General features: G+C 45.8%; 1 protein-coding gene across 1 annotated transcript in view; it reads right to left on the bottom strand.

Annotated features, from left to right (window-relative positions):
- Positions 1 to 8,018: 8,018 nt before the first annotated feature.
- The window catches only part of MTHFD1L (methylenetetrahydrofolate dehydrogenase (NADP+ dependent) 1 like), a 172,854-nt gene continuing 155,066 nt past the window's right edge, over positions 8,019 to 25,806 (bottom strand). The window contains exon 27 of the mRNA XM_040965557.1: positions 8,019 to 8,109. Coding sequence (XP_040821491.1) covers positions 8,020 to 8,109 — 90 coding nt within the window. The 3' untranslated portion in view covers position 8,019. The remainder of the gene's footprint in view (positions 8,110 to 25,806) is intronic.

The following is a 25,806-nucleotide window of genomic DNA, read 5'->3' as shown; positions in this document are numbered from 1 at the left end:
CTGCGCAGCTCTGTTTCAGCCATCGGGGGAGTGAATCAGCAGATGGAAGCTCTCTCCAAGTCTATCACTCTGATTTCAAATAAATCTTAAAAGAAAAAAAAATTCATTCATGACAAAGAATGCTTCCCAAGTGTAGGGTGCAAACTTACTGAGAATGGTTCTACTCTTCAAAGAGACTTGTATGCTAACATTTTTAGTTAACTGTATATTTTGAGAATAAGTATACTGCAGCCCAGGGACAGGGAGAGACACTTTGGAACTGCCAAGTGAAATAACATCGTTGAATGGGGAGGCCTTGGAGTTGATAAACAGTGTTTTGGAACAAATTAAACCATGCAGTTAATGAGCAGGGTCACCAGGGTGGGGAGTGGAGGGGGACGCACGCAGGAGTCCCCAGGAAGGATCCTGCAGGATGTGCCTGGGGACACGTTCTGGTATTTATGGGTCCCACTGCATTCACACAGCTTGCAGAACAATCGCTTCTTGTTTGTCCCTGAATCTCTGGTTTTGTTTTAACTTTTATATAATTTTATATTGTTATAAGAAAAACCTAGAAACAAAGAAGGGTCAAGAACTCCCAGGAAGTGGGGGTGGGGGGTGCAGGCCACAGAACATTCTCTACTATAAATTAAGGGTTGGGCAAAAGGAAAAACATTTGCCAAACATGCCTGACCTTTATGAGTTACTTTTCCTAGCGTCTGTGGGTCTTGGAGAAAGCTTAGTGGTCGCAGAGACTCGTTCATGGATGGAAGAAAAAGTACTAACCCATGCGCCATACAAGCAAATGAACATAAACTTCACTGTCACTGAAACGCTGGACACGAGAGGGCTTCAAATGCCCATTGGAAATTCATATTCTTGAGGCAGGCATTTGGCAGAGTGGTTGGGAGGCCCCTTGGGGTGCCTGTACCCTAGACGAGGGAGCCTGGTTTGAGTCCTGGGTCCTGCTAATATATACCCTGGAAGGCACCAAGAGATGTCAAGTGCTTGGGTCCCTGACACCCATGTGTGGGACCCTAACGAAGTTCTCATCTCCTGGCTTTTGACCTGGTCCAGTTCTGGCTGTTGCAGGAATTTGGGAAGAGAGCCAATTAGACAGAAGATCTCTCTTCTATCTCCAGTGTCTGTGCTTTTCAAATTAGGGGGGAAAAATCAGATTATCTTTTAATTCTGTTTCCCAGGAACTTTCTGAAGTGTACTTACACAATCTTACAATACTAAAGCCCTGCAAAGATTTCACAATTGACTAGACATTCTGTGTTAGTATTTTTCTTTCCATGCTTATCAAGTCCCGGCTACATTCTCCATTATCCAGGAAATGAGTGTCAGTTAACAGTCCTGGCTCCCCGGCTACTCTGGAAGCACAGCCACCTTTACAGAGGAGAGGTGTGTCTGGCATGAAGAGCCGTATCTTGCATTTGTGGATACACATTTATTTTCAGTTCAAAGGCAAGATAGAAAACTCCAGAGTGGAAAAACGTTACCTTTTGGTCCACACTCTTTTCATCCCTTAGTCCCCAGAAAATAGACACTCTAGAGTGTAAACAGCGATAAATCATGTAAACTCTGCAGAAACAGAAAATAAATTAGCTTCTTTCAGACAGGGTGGAATCCTTCTGCTGGACACTGGCCGTGCTGCAAATGGAATCCATCTTGGAGGAAGACGACACCTTTGGCCTAGTTGCGCACTCCCCCGGTGTTGCATCACCTCGCCAGCATATTTCAGAGCCGCTTTCTTCTCCAGCTGTAGTGAAGGAGCAAGCAGCAGTGTGTGTCTGAGGGAGCCTGGGAAACAGGACAAGCACATTCTCAGTGGTGGGGGACAGCTTTCCTCCTCTATGCAAAGCATTCACACGTCACAGCCCTGAAGTTCAGGGCACAGGAAAACTCCAGAGCAGCGAAGTGGTTCTGCAGAGGTAGGCTGACCTCAGCAAGCTCCTGTACTTCTGAGGACTAGAGAGGCAGATCCGGCTCTGGTCTGTGACCAAGGGGCCACATGGTCCCGGCGTGCGGCAGGTGGTACCTGTGCCTCAATCCCTAGGGCCTCAGAGTCTAAGGATGCTGTGCAGAGAGAAGGTGTAGGAATTTCAGACTAGGAACCCCTGCCCCCCTAGGTTTTTGATTTGTGATTTTCTGCTTGTGATTTGTGCATATTTGTGGGGTCCAAAGCGATAATTTGATACACATTTACTATGTGTAGTGACCAAATCTGGTGACCAGCATTTCCATGTCCTCAAACATGTGCTGCTGCCACCACCCTCTCAGGCTAGAGAACGTTGGAGCGGATTCCTTCTCTGTAAACGTATTTTAGGGAGCTGTGATCCAGCCTCTCCCTTCCAGCCTCTACTGGCCACTGTACTTTCCTGTGGGAATCAACTTTCTTAACTTCCTCAGGAATGACTACACATCGTGGGATTTTGTTTCTCTTTTTTGTGGTAGGGCACAGAAAACCAATACACCCGAGACACTACAGGCGTGAGAGGACGTGGAGCATCTCATGGTGGCTAAAGCTTTGCTACCTAGAAAGAATATTAAGATCCTACACTGTTCTTGAATCCTGTAGCAATCAAACTGCATTAGAAAAAAAAAAACTTACCAGCACATAAACTATATATATCGCTTCCCATTCTGGGAACATTGTAAGTGTGAGCATGTGGCCTTTCTTGTGAGCTCACAGGTGTGAGCAGGCAGGGATTTATCTGCTGGGCCAGGAGGGCACGGTTGCAGGGAGTCGGCCTCCCTCGAATGGCTGGAGTGCCGTCGGGGGCTGGAGCCAGACAGGAGGCTCTGCCAGGGCAAAACCAGGGGGCTGAGGCACTTCCAGCACTCCCCCTACCAAGTGACTGAAGGCCAGGGAGGACCCAGAAGGAGAGGGAGAAACCTGGGAACAAGAGGAAAACACTTGAGAGGTTACAGAGGGAGGATTGCTTGGTGCATCACCTGCCCTGCCCTGGACTCAGAGCGGAGGCACAGCCATTCCAACTTCAGTGGTTCTGGGGAAGCTTGAATGAGGGCCAGTGACCCTGGGGATAGGAAGGTGGGCTCAGCAGGTGGCCGATGGCCTTGGGTGGCCCGGCCAGGCTGCAGAGGTGGGCAGGGGGAGGGCCGCTCTACACCTATGCTGTGCTTACAGAACTGAAGGTCTCTGGTCCTGTGTTTTCAGGAAACCTGAAGAGTTGGCAGCAGCCGAGAGTCTGACCACAGACGGGGACAAAAGGCAGGCGTGAAAGCTAAGGCGAGAATGAAAGTGAACATGCCGTCTGCTCAGTGGAAGCCCGTTTCTGATGTCCCCTCAGCAGGCAGCTGTCCTGGGGACAGAAGGTATTACAATCTATTTTCAGTTTAGAAATAGGAAGAAATCCAAATCTGCCCAGAAGAAGTTTCTTCTAAGGGAGGAGAATTTCACAATTATTACCTAAGTTTCAAAACATGACATTTTCATTAAGATAAGGGAAGATTTCACTGCCATCCTCTTTCAGAAGCCAAGGCGGGTTATTTAAGGAGCTTGCACTTCCGTCCTAGTTGGATCCTGTCTGGAAACGGGAAAGGGAAGGGGGCGGGCTCTACGCCAAGGATGTCTTTGGGTGACGAGACACTGAAGTTCAATGGCAATGAGCTAATTTGCAAAGCAGTTCAGGGCCAAAATCACAGAGCCCAGCTGACCTGCCAGGGCACGTGACAAGACTGTGCTCTGTGACTTGGGCTTGAACCTGCCTTGTTCACAGAATGGCACTCGTGTACCACCTTACTTAAGCTTAATCTGGGATTGTTGGGGTCGGTGCTGTGGTATAGCATGCATAGCTGCTACCTGCAATGCTGGCATCCCATAGGGCACTGGTTTGTGTTCTGGCCACTTCACTATCAATCCAGCTCTCTGCTAATGTGTCTAGGAAAGGACTAGAAGATGGCCCAAGTGTTTGGGCCCACATGGGAGACAGGGAGGAAGCTCCCCAATCATTGCAGCCACTTGGTGAGTTCTCTCTTACTGTAACTCTGCCTTTCAAATACTTAAACTACATTTTTAGACCCAGTTGGATTCCTCTGCATTTAAAAAAAATATTCAGCTCCAAAACCAATCATCCTCAAACAAGAGACTAAATAGGATCAATTTCACTGAACAAGTAAGTTACTTTCTTCCTGTTCTATTTAGTAGCATTTGGAAGAATTATGGGGACAGCGCTGTAGGATGGTAGGTTAAGCCTCTACCTGCAGCATGGCATAGCCTATGGGTGCCAGTCCAAGTCCTGGCTGTTCCACTTCCTATCCAGCTCCCTGCCTATGGCCTGGGACAGCAGTAGAGGATGGCCCAAGTCCTTGGGACCCTGTACCCACAAGGCAGACATGCAAGAAGCTCCTGGCTCCTGGCTTCGGATCTGGCCATCAGGGGCCATTTGAGGAATGAACCAGTGAATGGAAGATCTGTCTTTCTTTCTCTGTGCCTTAAAATATATATGTATGTGTGTGTGTGTGTGTGTGTGTACACATACACACAACTGAATCCTGGCTTTATCCCAACAGCAGTGAAAGCCCACAGGGAAGTACTTGCATCAGGGAGCCAGAGTTCCCATTCCGGTGCCTTGCTGGCATCTTGGCTTCATATTCAGCCTCACAGGAAGAGGATGGCAGGGAAGGGGGGAGGGAAGGAGGAGGAGGGAGGGCCGTCACCACGGGGCATGATTCTCTGCTCATGGGGGCAGGTGTCTGTGTGTCCCCAGGAAAGAGCCTGCTGTTTTCGAGGAGACATAGCTCTATATAGCCTGATCCCCTGGTGGGTAAAGTAAGTGGCCCAGACATTTCCGCTTCCACTGCCTATGCTGGTGCAAGCTGACTGCCATCCAAGGGTTGCCATTTCTGTTTTAATGCATTTTTAATAGCCACAAATCTTTGGCTCTTGGCAGGGATGGGTCCTGACCACTCTTTGTGAGAGGCACAGGAAACAGAATGTTTGCTAGATCAGGACATGGAGGAGTCACAGAGGGAGGACGCTGGTTTTGTTTGGTGTCTTATCTCAGGGTGCAGGATCTGTTTCAGATAGTTCCCGCAGGGCCAAATGATGGGCTCTGAGCCACTGCCCACGGTCCCAGGACAGTATTTAGCAGGGCAGAGAAGAAAGCAGTCTCAGGTAATGCCATGCAGTTAAGGGTAAGGATAGTCCTACTGTACTTCGACTAATAAGACTCTGACAGTCACAGCTTTTAATGCACAAAAATTGTCTTCGAAGTCACCATTATCATCCCCCAGTACATCTACGTTCCTATTGGAAGTGCTACCAGCACTTCTCTGGTATGGGCTGAAGGTCATGTTGTCTGTGACTGAATTTATTAAAAGGGCATTTTTTGGTTTGGGGCATGAAGGATGGGGGAGAGGGAGAGGCAGGTCTGGCTGGTGTCTCAGCTTTTGCAGGTTCTTGCTGTGTCAATGTGAGCATGCTGTTGATCTCTCTGGGCTGGGCTTTTGCAGCTCTGAAGCAAAAATACAGCCATTTTGCTGGGTTCATGCTAACACGACAGGTGACAGGAGCAAAAATCACGAGAGGCAGTAGGGCACAGAGGCAGGGCAGTTCCATGCCTGCTACGTCTGGTTCACACCTGGGCTGGCACCTCTTGGTACTCAGAGAGAAGGACTGATTCTCTTAAAGCTTTGGGGGATGGCGAGACTACCTGCTCTGGAGGTCCTGCTGACCAAGGCATCTGGCACACTGTGGGTAGGGCTGTCCCCCGTCTCCATGGGGCTTGCTTCCAGAGCCAAATGCATGGATGTTCACATTTCTCATATAAAATAGCTCATCTTTTAGCACAGTCTCTGTATGCTTTCAATGACCTCCGGATTACTTACAATACTGAATGCACAATGCTTGTGTATTACTTCATTCTCATTGACCTCATATTGTGCTCAGGACATGGTAAATGGAAGTTTTTGCTTTTTAGAACCTTCCAGAATTTTTTCCCCAAAATAATTCAGATACGGTTGGCCAAGTCCTTGGAAGTGGAAACTCTGAATACTGAAGGCTAACTCTAATTATCACAGGCCAGTGTCCTAACTTGCAGGAGCCTGCTCAGTCTTTACACAGGACAGATATCTTAACGATTAAAATAAGTAAGCAATTAAACAAAAGGCAGTGATACACCTCTGGGCATTACTTATGTCTCAGCGGCAATAACTAAGGTATAATCAGGCTCATATCACCTACTTCGAGAACAAATGAGAATTGATCAAATACCATCCAAGAGAGGAGAGAAATTTTTGTGGAGTAAAAGGACAAATGCGAGAAATTGAGCATAATGGGTTCTTGACATGAAGAGATCTATTAGTTAGGACAAAGGTCAAGTTTTGGTTTAAGAGGAATGATACTCTTATTTTCCCAAGGCTTAGCTAAGAAATTCAAGACATTTGCAGCACACAAAGTCATTTGAAAAGACCAAACTAACAGTTTTCAAAGCTCAAGTTTATGGATTTCTGTGCTAACATCCTTTTTTCATTTTCTTTTTCAGAAACAATGAAGAGGCAACCACATGGATATGGCTGAAGTTTAGGACAGCTCCCAGCTCTCAGCAGCCACCACACAAACACATATGCAGCACTAACAGTTCCACACCTTGCTTTCAAATAACTCAAGTGGCTGTTTCACTTCCTTGTTGTAATCTGGGTCTTTTACTGTCTTAGAAAGAAATCCCACGTTGACTGCTGGTAGTGAGGTCAGTGAGTGTGAGAACCCAGCATGGCTGGCTTAGGGCCCTAGCCCAGGAATGGCTGGAGCGCAAGTTCATCTGGGAGGCCTACACTACGCTGGCTGGAAGGAGGGGGCTGGGCTAGGGCTGCGGACCAGGAGTTGGAGGTGTTGTAAGAAGGGATGTGTCTGGGAACCTGGGAGGACATGTTTGATATATGGGGTGGCAAAGGCAGCTGAAGCCTGTCACTTCTGCTTGGGGGCTTTTCAGGGAGTGTGGCCACTCCTCTCTGTCATGAGCAGGTAGGATGGTAGCCATCAGGTGTGGCTGCAACTGAAGGGTGGATACGAATAAGACCGGGAGTCTCCACGCAGGGCTGTCTAATTCAGATGAGACCCCACCTCTCCAACATCAAACATCAAGACTTGTCGAATGGGAAGATTTCTGTTGTCCTGTCCTTCTCACAACTCCTGGGGCTATCTGGGCTACAGAATTGGTCCTGTGTCTGTGTGCTTCTCCAATGGCAGGAGGTCTCAGCATATTCTTCATGCCATGTTGAGTGTCTGCCCCACAAGATAGGGAAGTCCCAACTTTGGAACAGCTTCTTTGCAGTGTCCTCAAACGGAGATGACACTAACAGCCTGGGCTCAAGCCCAATATGAACAGGAGGCCACAAGAAGACAGAGGCACAGGGAGGACCACAAAACCAGAGGTTGTCTTGAGGTACCTGCAAGCTGGGGATGCTATGCAGAGGCCAGGACACATCCTCCCCAGAGTTCCAGAGGGAACACAGCCCAGCCAATACCTTGACTTTGGATTTCTGGCCTTCAGAACTACAAGAGAGCAAATTTTGAAGTCGCTTGGTTGATGAGACTTTAGGGGGGGGGGCCCAGGAAAGCAACACACTTAAATTCCTTTTTCACACATATGGTAGGAAGGAAGGACGTGACTCTTTAGAAATTAAGAGCAGATACTGGCTTTAATTCTGGAAGAAGAAAAATTACTAGTTCCTTTGTCACGTCCAGAGCCATTTTAAATCAATTTATATCCCAAGATGATGTGATGTGACTTTCCTCTGGTCTCAAGTTCAGGCACACTGAGAGTCTTTGCACGGACTACCTGACTGCACGTCCTGGGAGAAGACCCCAAAGTAAGGGCAGTCATATGGCAGGAATACACGACAGCCAAAGGACGAAATTACGTGGCAGATCACTTTTGCAGTAAAGACCAGAAAAACAACAGAACAAAAAAAGGTTTGAATTGGGGGCAAAAAAAAAAAAAAGAAGAAGAAAAGAAACAGTAAAAGCCACAGCTTACCTGCTGCACTAGGTCCCGCGAGAGTCCTGTCCGCTCAGAACAAACCTTTCACTTGCTCTGTTTCCGTATCAAGATCGATGTCATAGAAGCAGGGCCGAGTGGGCAGCCCCGGCATGGTGCTCATCTGGGCAAGAGAACCAAGCAACAGATGTCGGTAATACTGCTAATACGACAATTATGCTAATAAACATTATTAAATAGCTTAAATGTATTATGCCAGTAATTAGTAAATAATATACAATTATGCTAAGTAAGGATAAATAATACAGAAAGCATTCTTGTAAATACTAGTAAGCAATATAAAAATACTGTTAGTATATATTAGTAGAGGATATAAAGTATGACATGTCCAGTATTCACAGTGATTACAGGCTGTCTATGATGCAAATGGATCCTACAGCTCAATCAGCCTCATGTAACTTGAGGAAATAGATCTATATCTCTTTAAATTTATCATCTGTGCTATTCAATGAAATGAAATAGAAAAGGCAAATATCAGCCTCTTAGAAATCCAGAGCACTACCTTCTGCCGTGGTCTCCCAACATCCTACAGACACATAGCAGTTCTTCCAAATAAAGAAATCATGGTGAACCCTAGCAAAGATGAGCCCTCGCACTGAAGAGGCATGTGGATAGGACCTGTTCCTTTGGTGTTTGCTTCACTTATTTGAAAGAATCATGGAGAAAGAGAGAAATCTTCCACTGGTTCACTTCTCCAACAGCCACAATGGTTAGGGCTGCGTCAGGCTGAAGCCAGGAGCATCCTCTGGGTCTCCCACGTGGGTAGCATGGGTTCAAGTACTTGCAGTGTCTTCCTCTGCTCTCCCAGGTGCATTAGCAGGGAGCTAGATCAGAACTCCCATTCTGACACCAAGCACCCCAGCCAAAGGGTATGGCCTGAGAACCTGTTCATTCCTTTTCGCTTTCAAAAGATTTACTTATTTGAAAGACAGAGTGAAACATATAGAGAAAAATTTCCATCTGCTGGTTCACTGCCCAAATGCCTGTGTCAGCTGCTTCTGGGACAGGTCAAAGCCAGGACCTGGAACTCCACCTCGGTCTCCCACTAGGGTGGCAAGGGCCCAGGCACCTTGGTCATCTTCCACTGTCACCCTAACAGATCCAGGTGGAGTTCCAGGCTCCTGGCTTTGGCCTCAGCCAGTTCAGGCTGTTGCTGGCATATTAGGAGGGACTTAGCAGTAGAGACGCTGAGACTCTAACTGTTGCTTATATGGGATGTTGGTTGTTGCAGGCAAAGGCGTCTCAACATGCAATTACCAACACTGGCCTTGTTCTGGATGTTTTGTATATTTTATCTTCTCAATAACCCTCTGAAGCTGATACTTTTATTATTTTCATTTTTACAAAGGAAGGACAGGTTTAGGAGGCATCCCAGTCACTTGACCAAGGACACACAAGTAACAAGTGGCAAATCTGGCTCCAGGCAGTGATGGAGCCTCTCCTCACACCCCTCCCCGTCCCCACCTAGGAGGGGATACAGATTATACAGATAACTCAATCGACTTCCTGGCACTCTACAAGGCAGGTGCTAATTTTAAGACCACTTTACAGCTATGGACAGGGGACATTTAGGTACAAAGGCAGGTGCTCCAGGACAACGCAATCAGTTCTCCTCCACGCCAACTTTTCTTCCCCGCTTTCACGGCGTACACTTCAGCAACCCCTGGGCTTCTCAGAAATCCACAATCTCAGAAACCACCTGCTGGGTCAGAATGTAATGAATACAGCCTGCCACTGGCTGGGAAAGGGAGCCTCCGAAGGTGAGGGGAGAGAAGGCCTGTTGAGTCCCTGAAGTTGGTGCCACTTCCTCTTCCCTGCCCAAGTAGTAGTAAGGGCAGCAAATCCATGCACCTGCAAGCCACATAGACCAATCCCTGCCCGCCTGGATGGGGAAGCTGCAGAAAGGCAGACAGCCATGGCCATTCACATGAAACACTGTGATGGATGGGGCAGGCTGCTCTCTTGCTAATCGCCCAGAACTGTCCTGTGGCTATCTGGTGGGCTCTAATGGCCTTCTGAGGCCTCCAGGGAATAGGGAGAGATGCCTAGGAAAGAATGGATGCTAGATTCCAAGCAAGCAACTTCAACTAGACTTTTGCCCATAGGCGGAGACTTCCTGTGTCTCACCTTCCTGACATCAGCCTTAGCACTCTCCTCTGGCTACTCCAGTGGCCTCATGTCATGACAGAAACCCTACACAGACAGCTTCCACGCTCATTGTGTCAGCCCGAGGGTCACTGGTTGGGAATGTTCACAGGGTGCCGCCAGTTGCCTGGATGACAAATCACACCACCCTCTTCCTGCCAGGCTGTGTTCTGAGATGGGCTACTGTCCACTGGTGGTTTGTCCCTAAAGTGACCAAGCCAAGATCTGGTGCAAGATAATGAGGTTGCAGAAAGACACAGACTTTGTAAAGAATTAGTGTGGAGCTCTGAGGATGGGAAGTGAGGTCACCCTGTGCAGGACCCCTCTGCATCCTGCTGGTTCCCTTGGTGACCTTCTACCATGCCAAGCCATGGCATGGCAGAAGCCAAACCGCCAGGAATGCTGAATTTGGATGGTGAGTCTCAGAGACAGTAAGCTTAGATAAATCCTTTTAATTTTGCCTTCAAAAAAGGATTTATTCTTCTCAAACACACAGTGCTAGAGGGAGAGACAGATTTTCCATCCACTGGTTCACTCCCCACGTGGCTGTAACAGCCACAGCTGAGCCAGGACAAAGGCTCGAACTCCAAGGGTCATCTCTGCTGCTTTCCCAGGCACATTAGAAAGAAGCTGGATTAGAAGCAGAACAGATAGTACTTGACCTGGTGCTCTGAGTCAGCACTGCAAGCAGTGGCTTATTCTGCTGTGTGCCACCACACCAGGCCTAAACCTCTAATATGTATAAAGTGCCCAGTGTCACGTGTTTGGATCCTGCAACAGAAAACAGGTCAATGCAGAGGATATGGATGGCAGAGACGCTGAGACACCTCCGCTGTATGTGCAGAGCAATGGATTTGGCTAAAGGAATATGCATTCTATAGTTTAAGAGAAAGAAATGAGTGATTACATCCGTCCCCTCCCGTAGGTGAGCTCCTGAGGTCAAGGCAGGGAGTGGGGTCTGGGTTCTGTGGCTATTGTTGCTTCTGAGGCTGCAATGGGGTTTCATACCAGGACAAAATGAGTAAGAGGCAGGTGATGTTCAAAGTCACTAGAGAGGACTTCAAATGCCCCGAAGCACACAGAGGCACCCCGAGGGCCGCCAACACAGCCCATGTACCCAGGGCTACCAGTGCAAGATTCCTTCGTAGACGACAGTCACACTGCATGCCTGTTCTACACATTTTTTTAAAGATTTATTTTTATTGGAAGATCAGATATACAGACAGGAGGAGAGACAGAGAGGAAGATCTTTTGTCTAATGATTCACTCCCCAAATGGCCTAAATGGCCAGAGCTAAGTTGGTCCAAAGCCAGGAGCCAGGAGCTACTTCCAGGTCTCCCACGAGGGTGCAGGGTCCCAAGGCTTTAGGCTGTCTTCGACTGCTTTCCCAGGCCACAAGCAGGAAGCTGGGTGGGAAGCGGGGCCGCTGGTATTAGAATCGGTGCCCATATGGGATCCTGACACGTACAAGGCAAGGACTTTTGCTGCTAGGCCACCATGCTGGGCCCCACATTTTTTTTTTTAAAGACACAAACATATAACACTTGGGACCAGTGTTAGTGGTGTAGTAGGTGACACTGATATCCCATGTTGCTGGTTCGATTCCTGGATGCTCTACTCCTGATCTAGCTGCACACAAATACTCCCAGAAGGCTGTGTAAGATGGTTGAAGTACTTGAGCCCCACGTAGAAGACCAGGAGAGATGAGTAAGCTCCTGGCTTTGGTCTGGCCCAGCCAAGCCATAGCAGCCGCTTTGGGGAGCAAAGCAGAGACTGGAAGGACTTTCTCCCTTGCTCTCAGAAATCAATTAATCAATCAATTGATCAATCAATCAATCGCTCAATCTTTAAGTTCAGTAGTCCACATTAGCCTTTAGATGATAAAAGACAAGTGCTGGTCAAGGTAGGACGAGACACTCACGATGCTGGGAGCTGCTCTCCTGCCCATGATGTCACCAAACTAGCAGTTCAAATCAGTTAAGACCTTGCCTGCCAGGAAACGTGCAACATCTTTCCTTTAGTTCCAACTTATTTCTTATAAATGGGAGAAAAATGACTTCATCCAAAGATTCCCATATTCCCAGCCACATCCAAGAATTGCACTGGCTTCTTTAGGCTCAGCAGCAAAAGGCCTGACCCTCACAGAAACCATAGGACCCAGGGACTCTCTGACTTGTGGACAGACAAGCCTCACTCTTAAAGCCCCTCCCGCTGAGCAAACGCAAAGTAGAACTTTGCTCACCAGACTTATAGTTTGTACTGAATTCTCTCTGGATAAAAACTGTGACTGAAGGTCACCAGGCAGTCCTCAGACAGGAGTCAGCAGAGCACACAGGAAGAGAAGGTGCCAGGCTGCCCTGGGTAGCTGACCTCTGGCCACACGCCAGGGTCAGTGGCGACCTCTGTTGACTTTGTCTGTGTGCCCTCTGAGGAGGCCTCCTGTTTAAAATAACCAAGGAGGCACTAAACTCCACTTCCTGTTACGTTAATGGATTCTTTTACCAAACTCAAATCACTGGCCTTTGCCCTTCAGGACCATGAATCTTCCAGATCATTTGGGATTTGGGGTTAACTTGGAGCTTACTGTGAGTTCTTCCGAAAGCCCTCATGGACAGTAAAGACCAGTAAAGAGAAAGTCCTGTGTTGAAAACCAGTCACTGAGAAGTAACAGAGTGTTGCTGGATGAGAACTGTTATTAAAAATGGTCTCATAAAGTACTAGAATTATGACACACAATCCAAAGATATTAAGCACATTGTACTCGTGGAAGTTTATTTTCTATTCCTATTTGAATTCACCACCTTTTCCTATTGAATGAGTCACCCATTTTTATTTTGATTCAGAAAAGAAATGGCACTTAATGCAACTATTTTGTTTCTGTAATTCACAATCCAAAGCAGAAAAAGTCCGTCTGTATGGCTTCCCCTCCCCCTCAACAACCAATTCCTATTATTTTGCTTTAAAAAATGCCAATAGCCAAACAAATCCATGTTAGCTAACAGATGTAAAGCAAATTAAAATGGGATCGGTGCTATATCACAGTAGGCTAAGCCTATGCCTCAGGCACTGACATCTCATGAGTGGTTCATGTCCCTGAGGCTCCACTTCCCATCCGGCTCCCTGCTTGTGGCCTGAGAAAGCAGTAGAAGATGGCTCAAAGTCTTGGGACTCCGCACTTATGTTGGGAAGAAGCTTCTGGCTTCTGGCTCAGCTCCCGTCACTGTGGCCATTGGGGAGTGAACCAACGGACAGAAGATCTTTCTCTCTGTTTCTCCTTCTCCCTGTAATTCTGCCTATTTAATAAAAATGAATACATATTTTTAAAAAGTAAATTGAAATGAAAACCAGGACTGAACAATTACTGAGCAGACATGGTCACACTAGTGACCTAAACCTTCCATGATTTGCAAACTTAACTTACAGATCTGTTTCTTGTAAATGTCCACATTACAGAATTTAAGTTCAGTCAATCCAAATCAGCCATTAAGCTTTGTCAGAGCTTTTTAATGGGATAAGCTAAAGGTGGCAAGATAGAATTGTACCCAATGTTTTCTCTGCTTTACATTTGTGTTTATTCCACCAAAGCCTCCTTGCCTCCCACTGATGTTCCATTGTTGATCCCGTGAATCAGTTTTGGTTTGGAGCAGTCCAATTGATGAGTCATTGCTCAAACAAGCTCTGAAACTTTGGGGGAGGGGTGGGCCCAGCATACTGGTTTGATTGGATAATACTCACCTTACAAAGCACCAGGATCCCATATGGTCATGGGTTTTTATCCTGGCTACTCCACTTCCCATCCAGCTCCCTGCCACCCTGCACCCACATGTGAGACGTGGAAGAAGCTCCTGGTACAATGGCCAGAACTGAGTTGATCTGAAGTCAAGAGCTTCTTCTAGGTCTCCCATTTGGGTGCAGGGTCTCAAGAACTTGAGCCATCTTCCACTGCTTTCCCAGGCCACAAGCAGGGAGCTGGATCGGAAGCAGAGCGGTTGGGACTAGAACCGGCACCAACATGAGGTGCTGACACTTGCAGGTGGGCCTCTCGAGTCACTGTGTGGACTCCCCAATTTTACTGAACTTCAGCTTATCTTTGAAATACTACAGCATGTGATGTAAGCAAAAATAGTTTTTCTTTTAATGAAATAGCTCAAAACTTTAAAGTCTTTCTTAAGCAAGAGTATTTTTTCCAAGTTGTTAACACATTGCCTGGCAGTACTGGATTCCAAGTAAATATTTTTGAAAACAGATGAGCAAAAATAGAGGATTAGAGAACACACAAACAACTTCTGAGGAACTAGGCCTTTTCTTAGTTTCTTCCCTTTTCCTCTTTTGGATGTGAGAGACAGAATTATTCATATTCAATTGTCATCCAGGTAATGATACAAGTGACTCCAGGATGATGCACGAGAAAAATGGCCCAGTGTAAAAGTCAAGGGATTCAAGGGAAGGAGAGAGAGATGAGAAATCCTTTTAATGAAAACAGATGGCACTGCCGCAATTGGGATTTCTATTTGCTTGATTCTACAGACATGGAATGTTCTGGAAGTTTTTCTTTTCTCTATCTGCACAGTATTCAAAAGGTGATCTGTGTTTAGTAGTCAGGGATACTCAGGCATGGAATCTCCTGAGTGTCTGCTACAGTGATGTTTCAGTTAACTCAGCTATGGGGAAGGGCTCTCAATGAGGACATCGGGAGACCAGTCCTTGGCTTCACTCCTAGTGGGACAGCCCATAACTGAGACATTTGGGTAAAATCCTTCTTTAGTTTTTGAGATTTTAAAAAATGGTTTGTATCGTTTATTTTTCCCATAAAAAGAATGAACAGAAAAATTCCTAACTTATGAATTTTTAAGATGGAAGTCATGTTCAATTATTATAAAAATTACCACATTGTGCTCACATATTGTGACAGTAGCAGAGAGCTCAAATTACTGCAATTTGTTTCAGTGGCCTTGAAAAATAGACTAAATACGGTTGCCTTTGTTTTTCCCTTTTTGTACGGGAGAGTGTAGAAGTCTCAGTGAGAGGATATCTGTCCCTGAAAATAAAGTCCCACCGGGGTGACTCCCACAAACAGCGTCCTGTGTAAGCTGGCAGGTAGGGCTGAGCATTTGGCCTGGCAGTCAGGAAGCTAGTTCAGACTTGTGTGCTGAGAATGGAGTATCCGGGTCTGACATTTGGCCTGGACTCCTCATGCCGGCTTCCTGCTCCTATAGACCCTGGGACGCAGCAGTAATGGCTTAAATAATTGGATTCTGCCATTCAGGTGGGAGACCTCGATAGCCTTCCAGACACCTGGTTTTTGCCCAGGCTAGTCATGTCCACTGCAAGCATTTGAGAGGTGAGTCAGTAGATGGCTGTGTTCTCTCTCCATGTGCTGCACTGCAAGACCCAATCAAGCCACTATAAGTTAATGGAGGGCCCGGCACGATGGTGTAGTGGTTAAAGTTCTTGCCTTGCACGCGCCAGGATCCCATATGGGCGTCAGTTCTAATACCAGCGGCCCAGCTTCCCATTCAGCTTCCTGCTTGTGGCCTGGGAAAGCAGTCAAAGACGGCCCAAAGCCTTGGGACCCTGCACCCACGTGGGAGACCTGGAAGAGCTCCTGGCTCCTGGCTTCGGATTGGCTCATGTCTGGCCATTGTGGCCGCTTGGTGAGTGAACCATTGGACGGAAGATCTTCCTCTCTGTCTCTCCTCCTCTGTGTATATCTGCCTTTCCAATACAAATGAATAAATCTTTAAAAAAATTAAACCTTTCAATTCTATTTACCTGAGTCGTTGGATTACCCTTGTAAAATGACTACTAGTTACATACATAAATCAGGTCATTCTACATGTACAATTCTGGTATTTGATTTTCAGGGAGATTACTATTTTTAAATATTAATACTGTTAATCGGGGAGCCAGGGTTGTGGTGCAGTGGGTTAAATCCCCTGTCAAGCCTGTATTATGTGGGTGCTGGTTCGAGCCCTAGTTGCTCCACTTTAGATCCAGCTCCCTGCCAATACCCCGAAAGCAGCAGCAGATGGCGCAAGCACCTGGGCCTTTATCATCCTCGTGGGAGACCTGGATGAAACTTCTGCTTCCTTTCACCTTGTCCAGCCCTAGCTGTTGTGGCCATGTGGGAGAATAAGCGAGCCACTGGAAGATATGCCTTTCTGTAATTCTGCCTTTCACATTAAAAAAAAGTCTTAACAAAAGAAGTGAAATTGGTAATTGGGGTAATTTCTAAATAAGGGGAAGGCCGCAGGAGACGTTGGAGCCAAGGAGAGCTGCCACTGGCATTCTGGACCCGTTTTTTGCAACATCAGAGATCAGGGGTATTTCTTTTAGAGGGAAAGAAGCGTAAATGTGAAACTGGAGGGTTTGGTTGTCCAGGTGCAAACAAAGCAAGGCAGAAGTTACCGAATGCAGGAATCACACAGGACTAGGAGCTTTAGGCTAACAAGTTTTCACCTGTAAAGCAGTAATGAGGTGCCCTGGCATGTCCATTGGGCAGCACCTCTGCAGCAGGAGCTTCACGTATACTCTATGAGTATTTCATCTAACTCCTACACTACTGCAAAGGCAGCGCTGTGACTATGACTACTTCAGCTATTACTATTTTGTAGACTCTGAAAGTGAAACGGTGATTTGCCGAAAAGCACCTGACTAGTGCCAGCTGCAGGTGGATTTCACAGGCAGGAAGTGTGATGCCACAGCCCGGGGCCCTAGCTACTGGGCAGCACTGCCCTCCTTCCAGCATTACTGCCACCCTGTGCTCCCAATGCAGAGGAAGGGATGGATCCACCAGGGCGGGATTTGCACCAGGAAATATCACGGGTTCCCCATGTTTGTAATGGGAGCCTACCCAACCTACTGAGCTACTCCTCTGCCAGCTACAGTTTTCGTCACAATACACTTTGGTCTGAAAAGTTTAGTTTTGATTTCTTCTGAATTTTTAAGACTATACTTTGGATGCTGCTTTTCCAAATTGTAACTTTAAAGTGGTTACAGCAGTTAGTAAACAATACTTATTATTATAAAAAAAAAAACCTCTTCCATAAATGATACAGATCTTGTAATTGACCTAAGGTAAAACTCCCTTAAGATAATATACTTACTACTCTTCCAAGTGTAAGGAGTAAGTACTATCCACTTAGGAATTACATTCAGGGGAAAAAAAAATCAGTCACTCATCTTTACGCTGGATATTTGCTTCGGTAACTAGTCTCAGTATGCGGACAACACCCAAGCCAGACATTTCCAAAGCAGTGCCACTGTGGCTTGAGCCGCTTGTTTCTCCACCACTCATATACTCTGTCTTGATTCCTTACCAAAATGACACCTAAGGGATTTCACCCACCACTCAGGTAATTGTGGTAAATCATTATTTACAATGCATTCACTTCATTTCCACTGGAAGGCCATCCTTGAGCCTTCCAACAGCTGAGATGGAGGCAGTGGGAGAGGCTGCCCTTCTCCCACCCCACACACAGGTGCAGGAACAGGCGCCATCAACACAGCTGTGTGATGGTTGGGTATGTGTGGGGGGGAACCTAAGACCAAAGGCTCTTGGTGGATCCACAGTCTGTGGGTAAAAGGAGCCAGCCCAAGTCTGAGAGGAAAGGCCTCCATGTGGCCAGGTGCTGTGTCTCTGTTCACAGCCTACATGCAGCTTCCTGGGCAAGCTGCTTCCCTGAGCTGCGGTGTCTGTGTTGGTGTGGCACGAGCACCGAAGTGTCTGAATTACAAGAGGCCATTTCAAAATGAAAATGAAAGCAAGAAGGGACCCCAGCTTTGCGTTTAATAACCTAGTCGGTATTGCTATTTTATTTTACAATGTACAATTATATGTATGAAAGAAAAAAGGAAAGTCCCAAACAAATCTGGCTTATGACTAATGACTATATGTTTCTTTCACAGGGCTCATTAGTTTTATGACTGCTAATTTTTCTGGCTTTATATCTTAAACATCGCACTTTCTCTAGTTCCTACATTCGGCAATCAAGTCTGAAGTTAAATTCAAGAGCCAAGCCCTACTAAAGCATTCAAATAAATGGGAGCAATGACTGCTGCTGCCTTCACCAGGCCCATTGGATTTTTGCCTTTAAGGGGCTTTTTCGCAAGAATGTATTGCCCAGATGGCTTCCCGGGCTGGCGCTGAGCACCGAGTTTTCACCCTGCCCTGTCTGGCTCTGCAGGCTCCTCGTTAGAGATGCTGAGTTAGTCCAGCAGGCAAACCCTGGAAGACTCGGGGAAATTCTATTACTTCAACTTCCTGTTATGCTACTCTTGGGACAGTGGCAAAGGAGTGGTCTGGGGAAGCCTGAGAGGGTGGCCTCATTTCAAGTTCACTAGCTGGACACCTGGCTTGGCCAAGACTTGCTGAACTAAGAAAGAATTCAGGACCACCCTGTGACCTAAGTGAACTTTTCCAAATACTAGAAACTTATACTGTGCTGCAACCCTGAAAAAAAAAAAAAAACTTTTTTTTTTTTTTTAAAAGATTTTAGAATCAGAGAGCTGGCATGAGGGAGCAGAAGAAGGAATAAGAGACCTCATCTGCCAGTTGACTCCTCAAATGCCCTCAATGGCCAGCACTGAGTCAGAGAGATGGTATACCCCAGAAGCCAATCTGTGTGTCCCATGTGGTAGCAGGAATCCAACTAGTCAGGGCATCCCTTCTGCCTCCCAGGTGCGCATTAGCAGGAAGCTGGAAGCAGCATGAACTCTGGCCTCCAACATGCATGTGCTCCAGGAGCACCTTAACCACCATGCCAAGTGCCTGTTCCACACTTTTTTTTTTCTCCTCCCAGGTGATCCAGACCAGATCCCAGCTCCATGCACAGGATTTCAAACTGAGGGTTGCAGTGGTTTGATGTGTTATGCACTAGACAGTATTCATCTCAAAACTCCTATGCTGAGGCCATGCATCCCCTGGGTAGATTTGAAGATCCAGCATTTAAATAGGTGAGTGAGTAAGAGAGTCATGAGGGTTGGACTGGTATCTTTACAGAAAGAGGAAGTAACACCAGGGACGTCTGGCATAGAGAAAAGGCCTGTGCAGGCCCAACAGAGAGGCCTCAGGTGAAACCAAGCCTACTGATTCCTTGATCTCAGAGTTTCCATCTCCAGGACTTGAACATGAGCTTTGCTGCGAGCCACCGCACCTGTGGGACTCCGCTACGGCAGCCCCAGCAGACAGAGCCACTGCACGTGCCTTCACATCAATTGGAGACTCTCATAAATGCCTTCCTCCCACTTCGCTGGACTGTCTGCAAAGGCCTCAATGAGCAGAACCCTCCTTCTCCTGCCTGAATGGACAAGCCTGGGAGGCTCAGTGAGCGGTCCCTGGCTGGGAGGAGGTGCACCTGTTGTTCCCCATCTCAGTGCTGCCATGGGTTTTTCACTTTGGAACACGGCATCACGCAGACCACATTCTCCCAAGCTAGTCTCAGAGATGGATACAGAAGAAAACCATGCACTTCTAAATGATTTGTAAGTCACCTCCCCTCCGCTTTCCTACAAGCACATGCACACTAAAAAATGAAAAAAACAAAACAAAAAAAGCTCTCAAAAAACAAGATGATGCATTCTTTGTTTTGTTTTTCAAATTTAACTTTAACTGATATAAATCACAGTTTAAAAGGTCACACTATTCCTCAGGGCTTAGCATGAAAAATGAGTTTCCTGCCTACCATGTCTGTCCCCCACCTTGGTCCCCAAATCTCCCAGCACCTCTTCTCCTAAGAGGTGAGCACTACCATTCTTTTCCCCATCCATCACACGCTGTCTTATTGTGCAATACCCATTGGCTTTCTAATATAGACGATAACAAATTTAGCTTTCATTTAATTATTACTTCTGATAGGTGGAGATATGGGGAGGGGGAGCAGACAGAGAGTTCCGTCTGCTGGCTTACTCCCCAAATGTGCAGCCCAGCATAGCTGGCACCAGGACTTAGCCAGGTTGAAGCCAGGACCTGGTTCTTCCTCTAGGCCAAAGGCCTGGCCTTGATTTAGGTCTTTTATACCCCGAAATATTCCCTGCCCCCTTTCACTTTCTGAATATTGAGCTATCATGCTTTTGGTCATAGCAGGATTTGTTAGGACTGGGGCACCAGCTTGCACACTGTTCCCATTCTTGTGCAATACCTGCTCTCCTGGAGTTACCAACTGTCTGTGTTTTCTTGTGCTTAGTTTCCCATGCACCTGCCCCTAACATTCTGGCACACTCTGACACACCTGCATGCCTTCACAGGCTCAAGGACAGATTACCCTTCTAGCAAACTGCTTGGTAGGCTCCTCCACCATGATCCCAGGGGTTGCTCTCTCCTTCCTGTGGTCTTAGCTTCCCTTCCCTGGGATCGTACTGTGTGGGATGAGTCCCCTGCTTTGAACCAACAGAACATGCTACAGGGATGGCATGTCACTCTGTCTCAGCAGATTGTCCCTTTGTTGGCTTTCAGGAATACGCTTCTATGTTGTGAGTGAGATGAAGTCAAAGAATCCACATGTGGACTCCACCCTCAGTCCTATCACACCAAGTAACCAATTCTGCAAGTAACCCCAGGGACCCCCAAGTCTTAGATGTGAGGTAGCCCTAGGTGACACCAATATTGCCAGAAGCCGGAGGCTGAGAACTCAGCTAAGTTCAGAAAAGACTCTTGACCTACAGAGACTGTGAGATAATAAACCTGCAATATTTTAAGCAACGAAATTAGCAGCATTTTGCCACATAGCAGAGAAAACCTAAAATGAATAGATGCACCTTCTTCCACCAAGACTTGCTCATTTGGGGCCTGGCGCGGTGGCGCAGTGGTTAAGGTCCTCACCTTGCACACCCGGGATCCCATATGGGCGCCAGTTCTATCCCGGCAGCCCCGCTTTCCTTCCAGCTCCCTGCCTGTGGCCCGGGAAAGCAGTCAAGGACGGCCCAAAGCTTTGGGACCCTGCACCCATGTGGGAGACCCAGAAGAGGCTCCTGGCTTCGGATCGGCATAGCATCGGATTGGCATAGCATCGGCCGTTGTGCTCACTTGGGGAGTGAGTCATCGGACGGAAGATCTTCCTCTCTGTCTCTCCTCTCTGTATATCCGCCTTTCCAATAAATAAATAATAAAAATAAATCTTAAAAAAAAAAAAGACTTACTCATTTGGATGATGACTCTGGTAGTTTCTTGAGCAAAAGGCCACAGAGGTCAATTCTAAAATGTCTCATCATGGAGCTGGTGTAGCACATGAAGCCTCTGCTCACGATGCCAGCATCTCATCCTGGAGTACACTGTGAGTCCTGGCTGCTCTGCTTCCACTCCAGCTCCCTGCTAATGCACCTGGGAAAGCAGCAGAGGATGGTCCAGAGCCTTGGGTCCTTGCCATGCACGTGGAAGACCTGGACAGAGTTTCTGGCTCCTGGCTCCAGGTTGGCAATTTGGTGAGTTAAGGTCATATGCAGAGTGAACCAGTGGATAGAAGACACTACTCTAGTTCTCTCTTTCTGACTTTCCAATAAAGAAAGAAAGAAAACACTAGCCTTGTCTTTATTCTCAGCTCACCCTACTGATGGCTTCTCTGGGTACAATATTTGCATTTTGAAGAGTGCACTAATTGCAGCCCAGCCTCCAGGGCTGCTGCTAAGTTTCTCCCCCTTTCCCCTCCATTTTCAGTCTGGATTAGTTGTATGTCAACATATTTCGGCTCTCCAGCTCCGAAAGCTTACAGGGTCTTCTCTGGATCCCTATTGTTCTTGTTTTATGATGAACTCTAATTATTTGGATGCTGAATCCTCTGGACTGCCCATCTAATCTTTGGGAAGTTTTCGCTTTTATTTTTTCTGTTTTTGTACTTTATTTTTGAACAAACGCATTATTTAACAGTTTTACTAAGGTAAACTTGTGTGCGATACACAGTACACACCGCGATACCAGTACACACACAGTACAAATTAAACTTTAATTTTAATTTGCACTATTGTGAGAACTGTGGATGTTCAGGTGCAAATCTGTATACTGATGTGTGCCTTGTTTCTCTCGAGTCAAGAGGGACGGAATGACTCAGCCGTATGATGGGTGTGTATTACACCTGCCATTCTCAACCTGTTTTCCAACAGGTTTTTCGTGTAACTATTTGTACATTCTCATTCACATCCTCTTCCACATTCGGTATGGTCAACCTTCATTTGAGAGACTCTAACAGCTACGTGGTGTATCCACTGCGGTTCCAACTTGCATTTCCTTACTAACAATGATGAGCATATTTTTATGTGATAATCACCCATGTGTTTTTCAGATGTAATGTGTATGCAAATATTTTCCTCACTCTTTGGGGGTTATAAGATTCCTTTATTTTTTTCACTATTGAGTTGAGAGTCCTTGTTATCTTCTGGATATAAATGTTTATCAGATAGATGATCTGCAAATGTTTTCTCTTACTCTAACGCTTATTTAATTTTTAGAGATTTGGACTTTTTTCAGATATCCACCAGTGCTGATTTCTTATTTAATTTCACTGGGCTTAGAGAGCATATTATGTATGATTTGAGTCCTTGAAAATTTGGTGAGATTTGTTCGGTGGCCCAGAATATGCTCTATCTTGGCAAGCATTCTGTGTGCATTTGCAGAGCCTGTGTGCTCTGCTGTTGTTGGGTGGAGTGTTCTACTCATGCCAATCAGGTCAAGCTGGATCACAGTATTATTCAAGCATCCTATGAAGAACTTTAAAGGTTCACAGAAAATTGAATTAAAAGATAACGTCATTTTAAAGCAAAAAAAAAAAAAAATGGGAACCTAAACGTTGCTTTTTCTTAATATGCCTTTTTTTTCCCCCATAAACTAGGAAGGTCCCTTGTAAATTCCTATCGATTTTCAAGTTATTTGTTCTGGGAAGGATTTTAAGCCTGACTATCATCATGGATTTGTCTATTTTTCCCTGAAATTTACCTTTTTTATGTTGTTTGTTTCATGTAAGTTGAAGGTCTGTTGCAGGTTCGGTGTATCATCTGCAAACCTGCAGGATCACGATTTGATGAAATGTCTCTTTGATCATTATGACACAACCACCTTGTTCTACCTCTACCTAGAAGATTTATTTGAGACAGACAGAGAGATCGGGGCTGAAGCCAAATGTAGGAATGCAATCTAGGCCTCCCCTCTTCGGTCAACACTGCTGCTTCCCAGGAGGCCGGATTTAGGAGCTGGAGCCAGGAGTCAAACCCTGGTCCTGTGATCTAAGTAGCTTAGCAACCAGGGAACAAGCCAACTCCTCTGCTTCTACCTTGCTATTAATACATCACTCTACCTTGAACCTAGGAGAAACTTCCCTTATCCATGGTTTTGTCTTCCAAGGTTTCAGCTAAAAGCACAATTACAATAAGATATTCTGAGAGACAGGCTGTATCCAAAGAACTTCTATTATACTATATTGGTATAATTGTTAATAATATTATTTTACTTTCTAATTTGTAAGTAAAATATTGTCTTCACATTTGAATGGGATAAGGGAAAATTTATTTACATTTAATGAGATTACTGAATCTATTGCTTGCTTTCTTATCCTCATTGTCCTATCTTTTTCTTCCTTTTCCGTCTCCATTAGGTGGAGTGCTTTCAAAAAAATTTTATTTGAAAGGTTGAGCATTGAGTATGATTCTAAACATCAAATTGTGCAACTGAGTCAATGAGCCATATGCTACCCACAGCACAGACACACCAGAGGATTTTAGCTGCACAGGTAGGGGGATTTCTCACCGCTTCTGTCTTCCAACTCCCTCACTCTCATTCTAAAATTATATACTATAAACAAAATCATACATTTTATTCCAGAATACATCATCTTAATGAAAATAAAATGCTCCTATACGCACATACGACCCATGCAGTCCAAAAGGTTTTGCACTTTAACAGGTAGAAGAGACAAATTCATCAGGCAATAGCTCATAAATTACTTTTTAAATGAACAATCTGGCTCAACATTCTCTTTGCAGGTTTCTCTATTTTTAGGTATCTGAGAGTGTGTGGGTGTATAAAAAGGAGGAGTGAAGTATGGTTTAGCCCACTTTCCACAGTCAGGTGGGAACTACAATGTTCTCTGCTAGCAAAACACATGTCAGGTCTGCACTTCCACCAACTCAATGCAAAGCCCCAAGAGCTTCCTGCAAAATAATGCTGGCACGGAGAATGCAATCAACATCTCCAGCAGGAAGAGAGGGACTGGATGGACCGCTGGCAGGTGAGTCAAATTCAAGAAATGGTCTTGAAACTAGACCGTTTCTCTGGTTTAAGACCTCTCACCGAGCCTACGTCTGGACCCAAGTCTTCAACCAGCATGACACTCGATGGCAAAGACTGAGCTTACTTGCAAGTCTGCCTGAATGTATCTTCCTCACCTGTTCAGTTTGGCTGAGATTTCCACACGTCAGGTGCAGTGTAATGGCTGAGATGTTGCAGCTGAGGCTATAGGACAGACCTGCTTTCATTCACTGATTCCCTAGATTGGGGACACCTCTATCAGGTGATGGGCCACCTCCTAACCCCTGAAGGTGGCCATCAGGTTTTCTGACTTCACTGACACAGAAATGCCCATTGAGGAGACTTGTACACACTCTACATTCTGGGCAAGATGCTCACTTTGGCTCCACTATTCAGCAGTAGATTGCTGCTCTTTCTGATTGACACAGAACTTCTTTATATGTAGTCTTTGAAGCTGCTTTACTACTAATAACCAAAAGAAGAACAAATCTTTACATTTACCTAAGTGGCTATCATTATTGGTATTTTTCTTTTAGTAGATTCAAATTTCTTTTAAAAAATTGTAGATTTCATTATTTTAAAGATTTGTTTTATTTATTTGAAATGCAGAGTTACAGGTGGGGGGAGTAAGAAGAGAGAGAGAGAGCGAGAGAGCAGTGGGTGCTTGGTTTAAGGCCCAGCTTCGCTTCCAGTTCCAGTTTCTGGTTAACGCGCACCTTGGGAGGCAGCAGGAGATGGCTGAACACAGACAAGGGAGACCTGGATTGCGTTCCTGGCTCCTGAATTTGGGTTATACAAGTTCTACTTGTTGCTGGCATTTGGGAGGTTAAGCCAGCAGATAGGAAATCTCTGTGTGTATCTTTCAGGCAAGTAAAAGGAGTTCAAAAGTAAATCATTCTCATATACCCAGAAAACTCAAAGCACAAAACAGTGAGCTTACAACGAAACCACTTTCTTAAATCTAGGGCCAAAATTTCTTTCATTTACTAACATGTAAGATAAATACAGAAAAAAAATTCTGCAATTTTATAAAACACATTCTTCTGTTTAGGGTTACAAAATGAACACCAACGAAAAGCCTGTTTAGTTATTGCTCAGCTATCTGCCATTTGCAAACAGAACAAAGCAGCTCTCTCTATAAGCCTTTTTTCCTTTGGCAAGCCAGCTCCTCACTCATCGCTTTGCTATGGACACAGGCAGTAAGGACCATCTGAAGTTCAGAGTGCCTCCCTCCGTTGCCCTCCCCGTGACCTTGGTGAGTGAAAGCTTCCCATGATGGCACATTCTCAAATAAATATGTGGTTCAGGCGTCTGACAAGCATCTGAGTAATTCTCTAGCATGTTGAAGTAGAGCGATACCATCAGCCCATTAGCTGTTTTCCCACAGAAACCAAGCTTATAAAGGTTACATTTTTCTTATGTATA

Source organism: Ochotona curzoniae, unplaced genomic scaffold (assembly GCF_017591425.1).
Source record: "Ochotona curzoniae isolate NIBS_2020 unplaced genomic scaffold, NIBS_Ocur_1.0 scaffold_3890, whole genome shotgun sequence".
NCBI classification, from domain to species: domain Eukaryota; kingdom Metazoa; phylum Chordata; class Mammalia; order Lagomorpha; family Ochotonidae; genus Ochotona; species Ochotona curzoniae.
Note: the sequence above shows the minus strand (reverse complement) of the source record. Positions and strands in the feature narration are given on the sequence as shown.